Consider the following 15878-nt stretch of genomic DNA (forward strand, 5'->3'; position numbering starts at 1 on the left):
TTCTATGGCAGACACATTTTTTGGGAGGCCAAAATGACCTCTAGATGTGGTGTGCCCTATTATGTGCAACTGAAGCAAGGAGGCTTGCAGTCTCTCTCTCTCTCTCTCTCTCTCTCTCTCTCTCTCTCTCTCTCTCTCTCTCTCTCTCTCTCTCTCTCTCTCACACACACACACACATGCATGTGTGTGTGTGTGTGTATGTATAAATTGCAAGCCTCCTTGCTTCAGTGGCACATAATAGGGCACGCAACATCTAGAGGTCATTTTAGCCTCCCAAAAAATGTGTGTGCCATAGACCCTTATGTGGTCAATGAAGCTTAGGAGATTACAATAACTCGATAGTTCCTGATATTGCTACATCAATAGGCATAAGATATATCTAATCTCTACGTGGTCCTGGGCTTGAATCTAGTAGTCACATGAGTACTCCCCTTTTTTCAAACTTTCATTATAAAGACTTGGAAACTTTCTAAGGGGTTCAAGGGGTGTGTACACAAAGTTGTAAGTGTGTAGCATAAGATATCTAATCTTTAAGAGGTCTTGGGGGTTTGAATCTTGCACTCATGACTCCCCACTTTTCAAACTTTCATTGTAAGACATTGAAATTTTCCTAAGGGGACAAGAGGTGTGTGTAAGATTGTTCACACAAAAGTGTAAGGGTGTACACAAAAGTGCAAGTGTGTAGTTTTCGATGAATTTTCCCGGTCACGTTTGGTTGTGGTGACACAAAATGTGATGTCACAAAGATGTGACACACTCTTGGGTTCATTTTTCATGGAAAAACGCCTAAGGTTTTCGAGAGTTGTGCACACGCATATGTGTAAATAATACAATTATGTACAAAAGTGTGCATGTATAGCTTCAAAGGCATTTTCTATGTATGCATGTACTGCTTCAAAAGTGTGCATGTATAGCTTCAAAAGTGTGCAAAAGTGTGCATGTATAGCTTCAAAGGCATTTTCTATGTCACCTCCAATCGTTGGCCGTCGTGGTAGGGACCACCTCATGACAACAAAGGTAAATGTAAAAGCTTGAGATCTATTTGGGGCTTATGAAAATTAAACCCATGGCTTTGGCAAAAGCCTACTATATCATTAACAAAAGCATTCCAAAATACACTTAAATATATCTAATGGTTCTCGTAAATCATGCATATGTAATAGTTAGGATTTTAATTATCATAATTTATTTATTTATATATATATTATAATCTCTCTCTCTCTCTCCATATATATATATATATATATATATATATATATATATATATATATATATATATATATATATTGTACATACATATATGTGTGTGTTTGTGTGTGTGTACACACACACACACACACACACACACATAGCCTAGAGAGAGAGAGAGAGAGAGTCTCTCTCTCTCTCTCTCTCTATATATATATATATATATATATACATACCTACATACATACATACATACATACATACATACATATATATATATGTATGTATGTATGTATACACACACATAGAGAGATATGTAGAGAGAGAATATATATATATATATAGAGAGAGAGAGAGAGAGAGAGAGAGATGTAATATATGTATGTACATATATTACATCTCTCTCTCTCTCTCTCTCTCTCTCTCTCTCTCTATATATATATATATATATATATATATATATATATATATATATGTATGTATGTATGTATGTATGTATGTATGTATGTATGTATGTATGTGTGTGTAGATGGGGGAGAGAGAAAGATTATATATATGCATATAATATTGTATATATGTATATAATATATGCATTTAATATTGTGCATATAATAATCTCTCATATATATATATATATATATATATATATATATATATATATATAGACATATATATATATAGACATATATATGTATATATATTATACAGTACATAAATATACACATATTTACATACATACATACATACATACATACATATATATATATATATAATACAGTACATACATATACATATACATATATACAGAAACATGAGAAAGTAAGCTTCACTCACTGTTGTCACCAAGATTCGTAAGTCTTCGTTGTCAAGATGGTGTCTTCAGTCATTAGTAAAAATATGAAAACTGTGACTACTATTAGCAATGAATAGTCGGTGGTGATTTGTGTGGTCAATGATTGGCAGCCGTGTGATAATGCTAGGCGACTTGAATTACCGGCTGAACTTGTCAGATGGCGCAGCGAGAGCTCTCGTAGAGCAAAGGCAATGGCAAAGGCTCCTGGAAAATGATCAGGTGCATACAGAATACTCTCAACAAGCTTTAATTCCATTAAATCTTGTAGATTAATCAAACCAACCAGTTGCATGCAGATGCATTAATCTCATATAATTATAATTAGAAAACATAATAACCATTTTATGATTTAGCTAACCTTGGTTTAATATGTGCAGCTGAAGAGGGAGCTGTCTGAAGGCAAGTCGTTCGAGGGATGGTGTGAAGGGCCCATACACTTTGCCCCTACATACAAGTATGAAATGGACTCCGATGATTACACAGTGGCAGGAGAGAATCCGAGAACCCCCGCCTGGTAAGTGGCCGCTAGAAACAAGCTTATAGTGTTTACTTATAGCGTCAAGTTTATATTAGTCTTAAACGTGTTTAGATACACTTATAGTGTTATGTGGGAGTGCTCTAAAAGTCTAAATAGTGTCAAGTTTATATGTGTTATATGTGTCCACTTGATAGTGTTATATATGTGTTATATATGTGCACTTGATAGTGTTATATATGTCCACTTGATAGGCACTATAGTGTAATTAGTGTGTTATATATGTCCACTTGATAGTCACTATAGTGTAAATAGTGTAAGTTTGTATGTGTTATATATGTCCACTCCATAGTCACTATAGTGTAAATAGGGTCAAGTTTATATGTGTTATATGTGTCTACTTGATAGTGTTATAACAGTGTAAATAGTGTCAAGTTTGTGTATGTTATATGTGTCCACTTGATAGTGTTATAGTGTAAATAGTGTCAGGTTTATATGTGTTACGTGTTATAGTGTTTATAGTGTCAAGTTCATAGTGTTTATAGTGTCAAGTTTATAGTGTTTATAGTGTCAACTTTAAGGTGTTTTTATAGCATCAAGTTTATAGCGTTTACTGTGTCTACTTTATAATGTTTATACTGTCCGCTTCATAGTGTTTATAGTGTTGATAGTCAGGTTCGTAGTTTATAATGTGAGTTTAAAGTAAGCTATCAAGTTTATAATGTTTATAGTGTCCACTTCATAGTGTTTATAGCATCAAGTTTATAGTGTTGATAGTGTTAGGTTTGTAGTCTATAATGTGATGTTGAAATAAGCTACCAGAGATCTTTACCTTGTGCAATTCACAGTTCTCCACCTTGTATGCAAATCGTTTTCATAATGTAATTAGTTTAAAGTAAAATCTAAATATCTTGTACATATAATTCAACCTCAATAGGTGTGATCGGATCCTTTGGCGTGGAAAAGGTATTCGAAATATATCATACACTCGATCCCCCTTGAGGTTTTCAGACCATAGGCCTGTCAATGCTATGTTTGCAGTAGACATTGAAGTTCTTGCTTGGAAGAAGCTCATGAAGTCCTTACAAGGTAATTTCAAAACATTTCAATATCTTCAAGTGATCATATTAATCTAATCTGATCTACTTAAAGGCTACAATTTTAATTTGGTTGTTTGCATTATATTGCAGCATTTGATTCACTACCTACTTAGGGGGATAACAAACATTGATTGCCCCGAGTTTATCAGCAAAAATTGCAAGAAATTTGTGAAGTGGAGGGAGGTCCCCCTTCCCATGCTTGTATATTGGGAGTCCCTCCATCCATCTCCCCACCCATCCATTTTTCCACAAAGATCCACATGTGTGTAAAGCCCCTTAATCCAAGTTGTTTTCCTTGGGGCTCCACAAAGATCCACATGTGTGTAAAGCCCCTTAATCCAAGCTGTTTTCATGAGCCTTTCTTGGCTTCTTCATATGTGTGAGGGATACAACCCTTATAATATGCTTCTTCCAACTCACATTATAATATGCTTCTTCCAACTCACATTATAAATGCAATGCGAGGAAAAACGGGAGCTTGCATTATGTTCTACCCCAAATCGATATTGCATCACAATTTAGAATCAAAACATGGCCAAGATTAATTTTGGCCATTGTACTTACTTTATTGTGGCCTATAATTGTAGAATGTTGGAGCTACATTAATGTATTTTGAATGAAGATAATGCCACATGATCAAACTTAGCATACTAACAATACTAAGACACATAGCACCACTTTCACTAAAAAAGGGTATAGACTTGTAACAAACCAAAACTATAATGCTTGCAATTAAACTTACATCCAATGTATGGTACATAGTTCTACATATGTATAGATTCATAAATGCTAAAATTGCGCTAGGATGTTCGATGCTCTACATATTTAGATCTCATTCATAAATGCTAAAAAATGCACTAGGATGAGAAACAAATTAATTGATCTTGGCAAGTCCTACATAATCAAAGATCTAGACTTTAAGATAAAGGCATAAGACCTCTCTAATAGTAGAACTTAGGGTGAATCCACAGTGACGACAGTGCTGACAGCTTTGAACTCGAATTTCATTTGTTTCGAGGGCACGTAGCATCAGTTTCCATGTTGGAGGAGAAGCACGAGCATGCTATATCACGATAGTGCTATAGAAGCAAGAGCATGTTATATCACTACTATATCACTATAGTGCTAAAAAAGCACGAATGCGCTATATAGGGATAGTGCTAGAAGCACGAAATTGCTATTTCACTATAGTAAAACACGAACATGCTATATCACGATCATTATATATATTTACTATGATCGTGTTATCTACCACGATCATGGCATATAAATGTTTTATTTAAATTTGTTATTTTTAATGCTTTGTATATTTTTGCAATGTTCTTTGCAACACATATTGTTTATATAAAAATCGAGGATGTTTTTATTGATGCTTAGGGCCGAGAAAAAAATTCACGATATAAGATAACTTGGCTCATGGGACCAGGTTATCCCACTTTGCAGGCAGCAAACACCACTTTAAATGAAATTTGAAGTTATGTATGGTGATTTTTTAGAGATGAGGGAGAGAAGCAAAAGTAAGGCAAAGGTATACAATAACATAACATTCTTTTTATTTATCAAGATATAATAAGGCAGCACAAAAATGACACATACACCTCAAAAGGTTTACAAAAGATAGATATAGTGTCTGCTGAAAAGTACTCTTTATCATCACAAAAATGACATCAAAAGTCTAAAAAAATATTGAAAGGTCTACACAAGACATGCATGGTGTCTATTGAAAAGTACTATTTATCATCCCCATCCCCAGCCTTTCAAACGGGCTATAAAAGACCCATACAATGTCTCTTGAAAACTACTATTCATCATCCTTGTCCTCTTATCCTTCACTGTGTGAAGGATGTCCTCTTCTCCTTCGACATCGGCCCATGGCCCATCAAGGAGTATTAGTAACCCATCTACTAATAAGTGCTATTATTCATCATCCATGTTTCTCTTCTCCTTCATTATGAAGGATGTCCTCTTGTCCTTCGACATCGGCCCGTCAAGGAGGATTAGCCGCCCCCCTCTTTACATACAACTTATTGGTTAAACAATGGAGTAGAGTATAAGAAAGAGAAGTTATAGCAATTAAACTTTTCTTACCCAAAAGCCTCAGCCCAATTGACACTTGCAATGCCCTCATTTTGTATTCAATCAAAGAGAGCAACCGTGTTGTGATGAATGGCATAGTCACACTCCATACTAAATACAAGAACCCACAAGTTAGAGGGACAAATATGTGATGGTGAGAATGAGCTTACCAAGATGCTAGAGTGAAGAGAACTTATGAAGTAAGCAAAGAACAAGCCCCAACCACTGCTACTAAGATGCAAGGCGAATGAGCGATGGCTCGTTGCCTTCTTTTTGCTACTTCCACTTGCCAGGATCTTCATTGGATACACCATCCTCCAATCATGCTTGTTGATGCCAAGAGGCTTATTCTCACCTTGCTTCTTACAACCTTACAAGTCTGAGCAGTGATGCTTCATCATTTGTGTCATCGCGCCTCAAGCATCCCATTTGCTATCAAATCAAAGATCTACATCTGGACACTGGATATTCCCTATGAAGATGTTCAATAATGTAATTATTCTTACAAACCAAGAGCTCCTAATGCGTCATCACCTCATCTCAAAAAGCCAGCCTCAACAATTGATGCATCTTGTTCATGACCCCTTTATCAGCATCATTAAGGAGAATCTCTCCCTCAATCAACATCATAAGGAGGTAGATTAGGAGTACACAACACATGAGATGTATGAGGTGTGCGTGAGGTGAGACCACTTGGGATTCCTCATCAAGATAGGGGCTTATGATGGGTTGATAAGCCACCAACCATATAATCGACTAGATTATAGGTGGAAAATTTAGAGGTGGCCCTAGATTTAGCGGTAAAGACTATCGCAGTAAGACGGGGTGACAAAATAAGATGCTATCACTCGGTCATAATCCACTAGCCGTATAACTGAGTGATAACACCTTATGTTGCTTCACCCCCTCTTAGTGGGTGGTGTATGCCTTTGTATAATGGTGGTGTATGTAGAATGGTGGTGTATGCCTTTCTCACTCACTAAGTATTAACTTGCTTTATAAAAGAGTGGTGTATGCCTTTCTCACTCACTAAGTATTAACTTGCTTTATAAAAGAGTGGTGTATGTCTTTCTCACTTGCTAAGTATATACCTACTCTAGAGAGGGCTGCAACTCATCTTCCCTTTGCTACAGAGTAGAGATTCTTAGAGGTAATTTTCTAATACACAGCCACAATCATGATAAGATATACCACGATAGTGGTATTAAAAACCATACCTCATAAAGAGATGGGTGAACCATGTTAGTAATGTGAAAAATAGTGAGGAAGAGAGAGAGAGAGAGAGAGAGAGAGAGAGAGAGAGAGAGAGAGAGAGAGAGAGAGAACCATACCTTTGGTTGGGATGCACTAGGTAGCTCCTTCCTTCCTATAAAAGACCATACCTCAAGGATAGAGACAGACAAACAGAGAGGGAGAGAGGGAGGGAGAGAGAGATAGAGTGACAGGCAAATAATGCGAAGCTCCGTCCTTCCTTCAAAAGACCATACCTTAACAAGATAGGAAGAAGATAGAGACACATAAAGCGGGTGAGAGGAGAGAGACCTTACCTAAACTATTGAGAGAGAGATAGAGATAAACAAACAGATGGAGATGGTGAGAGGAGAGAGACCTTACCTAACTTATACATGTTGTCCGAATTTTGAGAGACCTTTCATGAGAGACCTTTCATGAACTACTGAGAGAGAGAGAGAGAGAGAACACATAGGTCGTATAAAAGGACTACTATTGTGGGAAGTCTCTTCCTTGGCGGTCAACTCATTTGGTGGAGAATGACACAGGTATATATTGGATGAGGGTACTCCGAGCTACGTTTGTGGTTCGGAGTAATTAGTGAGGGAAATCTAGTACTTCACCTGGCGGTGGCCATGTAGCTATTTGTAAAGTAATTTTCGGTAATATATCTTCTATTACCAAAAAAAAAAGAGGGTGAGAGAACACGGACCTACTTGAAATCCAAGCTTTGGAGGCTCACACTAGAGCAAGATGAAGGCTATGGTGGGTAGAAGGTGATGTGAAATCCAAGCTTGAGGCTCACACTAGGGCAAGATGAAGGATATGGTGGGTAGAAGGTGATGTGAGCCATGGATTAGGGTGGAGGAATGTTGCTAATGACCAAGGCAATGAAGGATTAGTACAAAGCAAGATGACCACGACTTGGATAGGATAGAACGCCCACTCTTCTCATTAATTGAGGCTCTTAATATAGCCAAATGGTTACATATCATGTGGACTCCATTGATGCCACCTCATCCAAGCAATATCTCAAATATCTCCTCTCTACTAGAGGTTGTTCACACACCCCTCCTTGATACATACTCCGTGTGCATCTAGGCACCACATTTTCAACACCCCCCCTTGGTGCCATCTAGGACACATCTAGGTGTGAGCTACACATCATAGGCATCTTGACCTAACATACAACTAGGCATCTTGGCCTTACACATGAACTAGGCATCTTGGCCTTTACATCATTCTACCATGGCTACAACATCGATGCTAGCGCGGGTAGAAATAATACAACAAGATACCAAGGGTAGGTGAAAACTCCATAGCTTCAAAAAAGTGCTTTAATATCCTCCTTTGGAAAGGAGCCCTCCATCACATTCGCTTCTTGAGGTTGATTCTTTGACCAGCAGACAGTTACTTTCTGTGTATCCGGAGGTTCCCACACACAGTACATTCAAGCTTTGGTTTATCTTTGAATTTGCATGTGTTGAATGTGTGGCCTAACTTGACATAATGATTGCATCTTGGATTCAATTCCCTTTTACCTGCATAGAGTGCCAATTCCTTTGATGAAGATGCTCCATTTTCATACTTGCTCTTCATCTTTTTCTCATGTTCAAGCAATGAAGCTTGTACATCATTCAAGGTTAGAGTAGAGTTGTTAGACAAGATTTCAACTATGTTACCATAATCTTCTTTCCTCTTTCACAACTAGCAAGCAAGATAGCCTTAGCTTCATCATCATCAAGTGTTTTACCAATGGTGGCAAGCTGTTGCTTAATGCTTTTATACTTGTTGATGTGACTTGTTAGATCGAGGCTGAGTTGATACAATTGCATGAGCAAGTGGACTTTGGAGTGCTTTTCTTGTGTGCCAAACAACTTGTTTAGCTCTTCCCACGCCTCCTTGGCCTTCTCAATCCCCGTGATATGATGACTAACCTCATCATCCAATGCAAGTTCTATGAGTCCCAAGGCCCTCAAATTCTTCTCATTCCATGTAGTTCCTAGGCTTGCTTGAGTGTCCCTCCCTTGGATTATCCCCCACAAGTTTTTCTTCATGAGTGCGTACATGATTTTTGACTGCCATGTGTGGAATCCCATACCACTGAACTTGACAATTTCATCTTGTGCCATGATGAGTAGGGGGTCTTACCAAAGTCCCCATTTATGCGATGGTACTTGGCAGTGTCTTCAATGAGATGTGTACAACTAATAAAAGGCATACAATTAATCAAGACTTAGTACAAGAGTCTTACTGAGTTAAAACCTCATGTAACAAATAATGCCCAATCAACATGCAAAGGCTTAGACTCACACAAGGTTTAAAAAACACATGAATGTGTATGATGAGATAAGGTTGTCTTCTTGTGGTAATGAGTTGAGCATAGAGACCTTGAGTTTTGTGTGAATGGCAAAATGGCATCCAAAACTCTTTTACAAACCACTTAGAGTGACTCAGAACTTGTGCTTAACTCTGGATTAGTCCCTTAATCCACTATCATTAAGAATTTTAATTAAGCACTTCATAATACCTTCAAGAATGGTTGTGGCAGCTAAGCATGCCTCTGCTTTTTCACACAGTATAAGCAACTCCTCGTATTTTGAGGAGCCCTCTCGTGAGCTTGTAGAACACCCCTAGGCGCCTCGGGGGGTGCACCTCAAAATATGTAAGTCTACCACATGCGATCATTAGTAGGTGGGGTTTTTTTAATCCAAAATATTGGGTAAATTTACAGAAATACAATTACAAGTGGGGTATTTTAATTGTACTTTGGAAAAAAACCGTAAGTTTATAAAGAAAAAGGGGTAGTTTTATTAGCTCAAAATTCACAGATAAGGGGATTTTTAAATACCGCTTGAACGCACGTCGTAGGAGGGGCTTCCATATAGTGGACCCCCCGAGCTAGGCGCACAACTCTACCTCAGTCGAATGGTTGCGAAAATGCATGTGCTGGCCGCTTTAAAGATTTCCCCCAAATCAAATGTGTTTCACTTTCTTCTGCTAATGGCATTGTCTACAGCCTGCCAACGTCTACTTCCGCCGAGATGGAGGGTCGCCTTGAAGTCCCATAGCTCCCTTTAAGAGGGTTTGGAGAGTTATGATTCCTGGAAGGAGAACAAAGCAGAAAACCAGTGGGTGGTCAGGCTACCATAAGAGCTTGAAAGGGATAAGCTGAAGATTAAGGCTAGATTAATGAGGAGATTAGTGTTAGACCTCAAGTGAATGATTTTGGGGAAATGATGGAGGGGATTCAAGGATCAATATTTCTATGATACCAACTTGAAATCCAAGCTTTAGAGGCTCACACTAGGGCAAGATGAAGGCTATGGTGGGTAGAAGGTGATGTGAGCCATGGATTAGGGTGGAGGAATGTTGCTAATGACCAAGGCAATGAAGGATTAGTGCAAAACAAGATGACCACGAGTTGGATAGGATAGAATGCCCACTCTTCTCATTACTTGAGGCTCTTAATATAGCCAAACGGTTACATATCATGTGACCCCATTGATGCCACCTCATCCAAGTAATATCTCAAATATCTCCTCTCTACTAGAGGTTGTTCACACACCTTCACACCACCCCCCCTTGATACATAATCCTTATGCATCTAGGCACCACATTTTCAACAGACCTTACCTAAACTATAACATGTTATGGGTGGTTGTACGAGCAATTTTAATAACGGTAAGATTTTTGGAGATCTTTGTTGAAAATTTACTTTAAAGTCTTAGAGCAGCTGAATATAATTAGTAAAATAATTATAAAAATTTATTTTTATGTGATTATGCAATAATTTTATGTAGAAAGTAGTGCTAATCATCATTGATGAATCTATGAAAAATAATTTGGTTGGATTTGAGTAAGAAAATGTCTATTTTCATCCATTTTATAGGAAAATAACTCTACTTGAGTAGTTTCTTCCCTTCTAAGCCTAAATTTAGAGTCTACCTAGGCTTAGTACATTACCTAGGTTAGGTAATGTCCCAAACGTAGGTGGAGACCCCCCTAAGGTGGCCATGTATGTACCCATGTGTCTGATATGTCACCTACACATGGCATGCATTCCACCTCAATGTGCCATCTCAATGTGCCCCTTCATTATGCCACCTCATCATTGATGACATGACATAACACCTCATTAGATGCCATGTCACATGCATTAACACATTGTCAAGGAGGAAGAGGTGCCACCTCACTCAAATTACGATATCAATAGTCTAAAACATCAAAACATCCACCATGGATATATCACATCATCTTGAGTTGGTGCCACTTGTCACAAACATGTATGCTATGTCAACATTTCACCATGCCACATCAATGCATCATCAAATCAAGCTTCCATGTCATCATCACCTCCCATACATGGGTGCATCCATTCATAGTTTCATATTCATACAATATATATATAATTATCATTTATATATAATCCATGCATATGTATGTAAAATACTCTTATGATATTTATTTTTTTAAATAGAATATACATCAATTAAAAAATATATTATTACACCTATATGATTTTTTAAATAGTTGTTTATTAAAAATAAATAAATAACATAAATATATTTTTTATTTTTTTTTATTTTTTTGTTTTTTTAATATTTATTTAAAAATATGTTATGTCAAAATCCTTCTCATTTTAAAAATCTAACCAAAGATATCATGTATATTTAATTAAAATAATATATCTATCAATCCATAATCATCCAAAATCTTATCTTATGAATCAGAATATCCAATACAATGCAAATTTAAGAGAGTGTTGTTTCCTACAAATGAATACACTTCTATGCTCATTTCATTCAATCATAGCTTCGTGTCTAGTCTTCATAGCATTTTATAGAGAATGGACTCACAAAGTTGTAGGAGTAATAAATCTGATAGGAATAGGAAACCCCCTACTCATGAAGCCCAAGAAGTGGAGAGAAAGAGGATAGCTCGCGTGAGCAAAAAAGAGAGTGAAGAGCCAATGGGCATCCTCTAACATTGGTGGGCCACCACTACCCTCCCCTCCTCCACATGAGTGTCCTCCACCTCTCCCCCCTTAGTTTGGATGAAGCATGTGAGCCTCCCTTTCCTCCTCCTCCTCCTTCTCCTCTTCCTCCTCCTAGTGAGAGTGTGAATGCAAGAGCCACAATAGGCAAGCTAGCTATATGTCATCGTGTGTCCAAGAATATTTGCAACTTTTTTCAAGATTTCACTCCCTTGTCACAATCTTTTGTTCTCACGTTCCTTATTGACCATCCTAACCTAGCCGAGTGTACGGCTATTACTAGGATTGGTGAGTGTCAAGAGAGGAGAGAAACAAGTGCTGAGGTTCACAAACGTGTTTGTCGCTCATATGCATCCATCAAGAAGAAGAACACTCTCGATGCATTGACTTCTCATCGCGCTATTGTAGCGGCCATATGTAGAGCCCACATAGCAGTAGGTGAGATGATAGTCTACCACTTGCATTCTTTACATAACACCATGCACTCTTAGAGGTGATTCTTTGAGGAGGCAAAGTCCAGATGCAAAAATATGCTAGGGTATTGTGGGCTTCTAGTGGTCATGCTCCTAGGTCTAATCGTTTAGTTAACGATAGCACCAAGGCACTTCTAGAGAAATTTTGGGAGGAGAATTGTAGAACTTTGCCATTGTTCAAGAAAATGTTGCAAAAAAGAGTCTCAAAAAGGAAGTCTTCATCGAACATGGGGCTTGCTTTCTTAAGGTGAGTCAAACTGAGTTATATTCTCAGTTTATGGAGTGGCACACTCTCACCTCAAGATTGTTAAAGATCTTTTGAGTGATGCAAGCCATGGTTTGTGCACTACTTCCATCATCGTGACACATGTTGCCAGTTTTAACTGTACTACGATGTATTCCCTTAGTGGAAACAATGGGATGCCTACTAGCCCACATAATTTCATACTCTCTCTTTTGTGTCCGCGCGAGCTAGATGCCTTATACCATCACTTTTCGTGTGTCGAGGGGACAGTGTGGTGCATGCGGGGGGTTGGCAGTGCTACCTATGCTTGAGGGGGGTGTTAGTGACATCGAGGTAGTGCATTGGCAATAATATGAATATGTAGTACACCAGCTCGATCGTGGGGGGCAATCTAGGGGGTTGTAGCTCACGGAGAAACATACTCCACATGTATTTAGAGCACATCTACCCTTATATATGACACACCCATTGTACCAAGTGGCTGGACCATCGGTTTCATGCATATTTGGAGCAGTTTTCCATTGGTGTGGTTATCGCAGCAGTGGTAGAGTTTGTTGAGAACTATACATTTTTGCCCTACCAAGAGATACAATTAGAGTACTACTTTTCAGAACAAGTATAGTTTCTTCGATTGCTTTGTGATGTAATAGATTGCTTTTGACCATTGTATTAAGAGAAAATTATATTGCATTTTAGATGGCTATTTTGGTGCATAGTAGCTATCGTCACACAACGATACACTTGGATGGATTTTGCAGCACCCACAAGGCTTGTATCATTATTAGGGAGTACCATTTTTACATTAGTGAGATGATCACTCTCTCGCATGATGCACATTTTGTACATCATTGTTACTCCCTTCATGATGCATTTATGATGGATCATAGAGTCAAATGGCATGAGCAGTGGATTTGGTATGACAGATGTGGTCATCAATTTAAGTTTTTGAGGCGATTCTATTGGCTTTATAGGTGGCATGAAGACTGGTACACAGGTCATTTGGAGAATTTTTTAGACTCGCCATCGGAAGGGGGAGCATGACGATGTTGGTGCATATGTGAAGCATGCTTTACAGCGTCACCAACTTCGGCACAATGCAGAGAGGTTTAGAGATGCACAGTAGGTTGTGGAGTAGTGTACAAGGAACTTGAGTGTGGTAGTGGGACCTCTTCTTATCCCAAACTTGATGTGACCTCTTCTTATCCCTCACATGATGGGAGGATGATTGAGAATTTTTTTGTTGTGTGGATAGCAACATTGTCAATCACTCAGTGGCATTCAACTACCAACATTCAACTACCAAACAACTCCATGCACTTTGGGATTCCACTCCATTTAGAGCACCTCTTGAATGACCCCTCTATCTTTACACAACCGTTTGCATGCTTCTGTGAAGCATGCACAAAGGGTGACTAGGGTGAGTGTGCCATGTCCACATGATGGGCATATCCTTGGAGTGAGTGAGTGATAATACTTGATCATTCAATGCATGTTGTACCGACTATAGCACATGATGTTGGTGCCATGTTTGCAGTTAAACTATGACAAGCTTGCAAATTTATTGACCATGGATAATGTCTTTGCTACTATCATTGCCCTCGAATGGCAATGAGAAGCAGCTGGACTACTATTTGTTGCTCGATGCTCTATGTAGAAGAGCACTCTCAACAATGAGGATGTCATAGATGGTAATGGGGTTCAGTTTGATGCACATAGTATAGTCAGGTAAGCTACTATTTTTAATAGGTTCATAGGCATGGGATATAGATTCAGTTATTACACCAGTATAAGGTTAATCATGAGGCCTATATATTCTCTCATCCTGTGATTGCCCAAGCTTTGGCTATATCAATTTCAGAGCCGTAAAAGCGATGCTAGACTTCTCAGGGCGGCTTCATGTAGATGAGCACAAGAGCATATTAGATATTTTGAGAGCTAGAGAGGGTGTCGATGATTATTTTGATATCATGTGAGTTATACTTTGAATTTTTATTATTATATTATTGGTGTCTCACTTTTTCTCACTGTAATTTTGTCTTCTCTATTTGATTGTACATCTTTTGATGTCTATTTGGTTTGCTGTTCAAATGTTCTCCAATGGTGACCAAACTTTGAAAGAGTGAGGGTGGGGTCCAAATATACACTCCTGCAAAGTTTTGTCACCATCAGAGGACATTTGGATGCAATGTGTATGCCCCAATTTTTAGCGTGTCGTATGACCTTAGAGAGCCCCCTCGTAATTGGGACAATGGCATGCACATTGAAAGCAAATGTACTTTGATAGTGACCAAACTTTGCAAGAGTGAGGATGCACTCCACATATACACTCTTGCAAATTTTGGTCATCACCATCAATAAAACATTTGGTTCTAATATGGGTGCCATTTGCCCCATTTTCAATGTGTTATGGCCTTGGAGAACAAATGGCACGCACATTACAACCAAGTGTGCTCTGATGGTAATAAAACTTTGTAAGAGTGTAATTGTGGACCCCACCTTCATCTTTTAAAGTCTGGTCTCACCACCATCAAAGCACATTAGGTTGTAATGTGCGAGCCAAAGACCGAATTTCGAGAAGGCTCTCTAAGGTCCCAACATGTTGAAAATTGGGCAAATGGAATGTACATTACAACTAAATGTGCTCCGATGGTGACCAAAATTTACATGAGTGTATATGTGGACCCCACTGTCACCATCATAGCATATTTGGTTGCAATGTGCAAGCCGCACGCCCAATCTAGAGGGGGGTTTCCAAGGCCATGACACATTGGAAACCAAGTAAATGGCACACAAATTGCAACCAAATGTGCTATGATGGTGACTAAACTTTGCAAGAGTGTATATATGGACCCCACCCTCACTTTTGAAAAGTTTGGTTATCATCAGGGCACATTCGGTTATAAGCAAGCTGTAGGACCAATTTCGAGACCGACTCTCTAAGGCAACGTCTCTAAGGCAACGACACACTGAAAACCAAGCAAATGGCATACACATTGCAACCAAATATGCTTTGATGTGGTGACCAAACTTTGCAAGACTGTATATGTGGAACCAACCCTCACTCTTACAAATTTTGGTCTCACCATCAGAGCAAATTTGTCTGCAATGTGCGAGCCAAAGGCCCAATTTTGAGGGGGCTCTCTAAGGCCACGACACATTAAAAACTGGGTAAATGGCATGCATACTACAACCAAATGTGCTTCAATGGTGAGCAAACTCTGTAAGAGTGTATCTCTGGACCCA

General features: G+C 38.5%; 1 protein-coding gene across 3 annotated transcripts in view; it reads left to right on the top strand.

Moving 5' to 3' along the window:
* Window positions 1-4232, top strand: part of LOC147607497 (type I inositol polyphosphate 5-phosphatase 2-like) — an 11792-nt gene extending 7560 nt beyond the window's left edge. For 2 of the 3 annotated variants that reach the window (XM_086790678.1, XM_086790679.1), the window contains exons 8-11: window positions 2152-2260; window positions 2419-2555; window positions 3454-3605; window positions 3707-4232. In XM_086790678.1, coding sequence (XP_086646804.1) covers window positions 2152-2260; window positions 2419-2555; window positions 3454-3605; window positions 3707-3729 — 421 coding nt within the window. In that variant the 3' untranslated portion in view covers window positions 3730-4232. Of the gene's footprint in view, window positions 1-2151; window positions 2261-2418; window positions 2556-3453; window positions 3606-3706 lie in introns of those variants that run through there. The other variant, XM_086790680.1, reaches the window with a different exon arrangement.
* The last annotated feature ends 11646 nt before the right edge of the window (window positions 4233-15878 follow it).

The sequence above is a fragment of the Cibotium barometz genome, chromosome 55, assembly GCF_041138505.1.
Source record: "Cibotium barometz isolate CiBa-2024 chromosome 55, ASM4113850v1, whole genome shotgun sequence".
Lineage (NCBI taxonomy): Eukaryota > Viridiplantae > Streptophyta > Polypodiopsida > Cyatheales > Cibotiaceae > Cibotium > Cibotium barometz.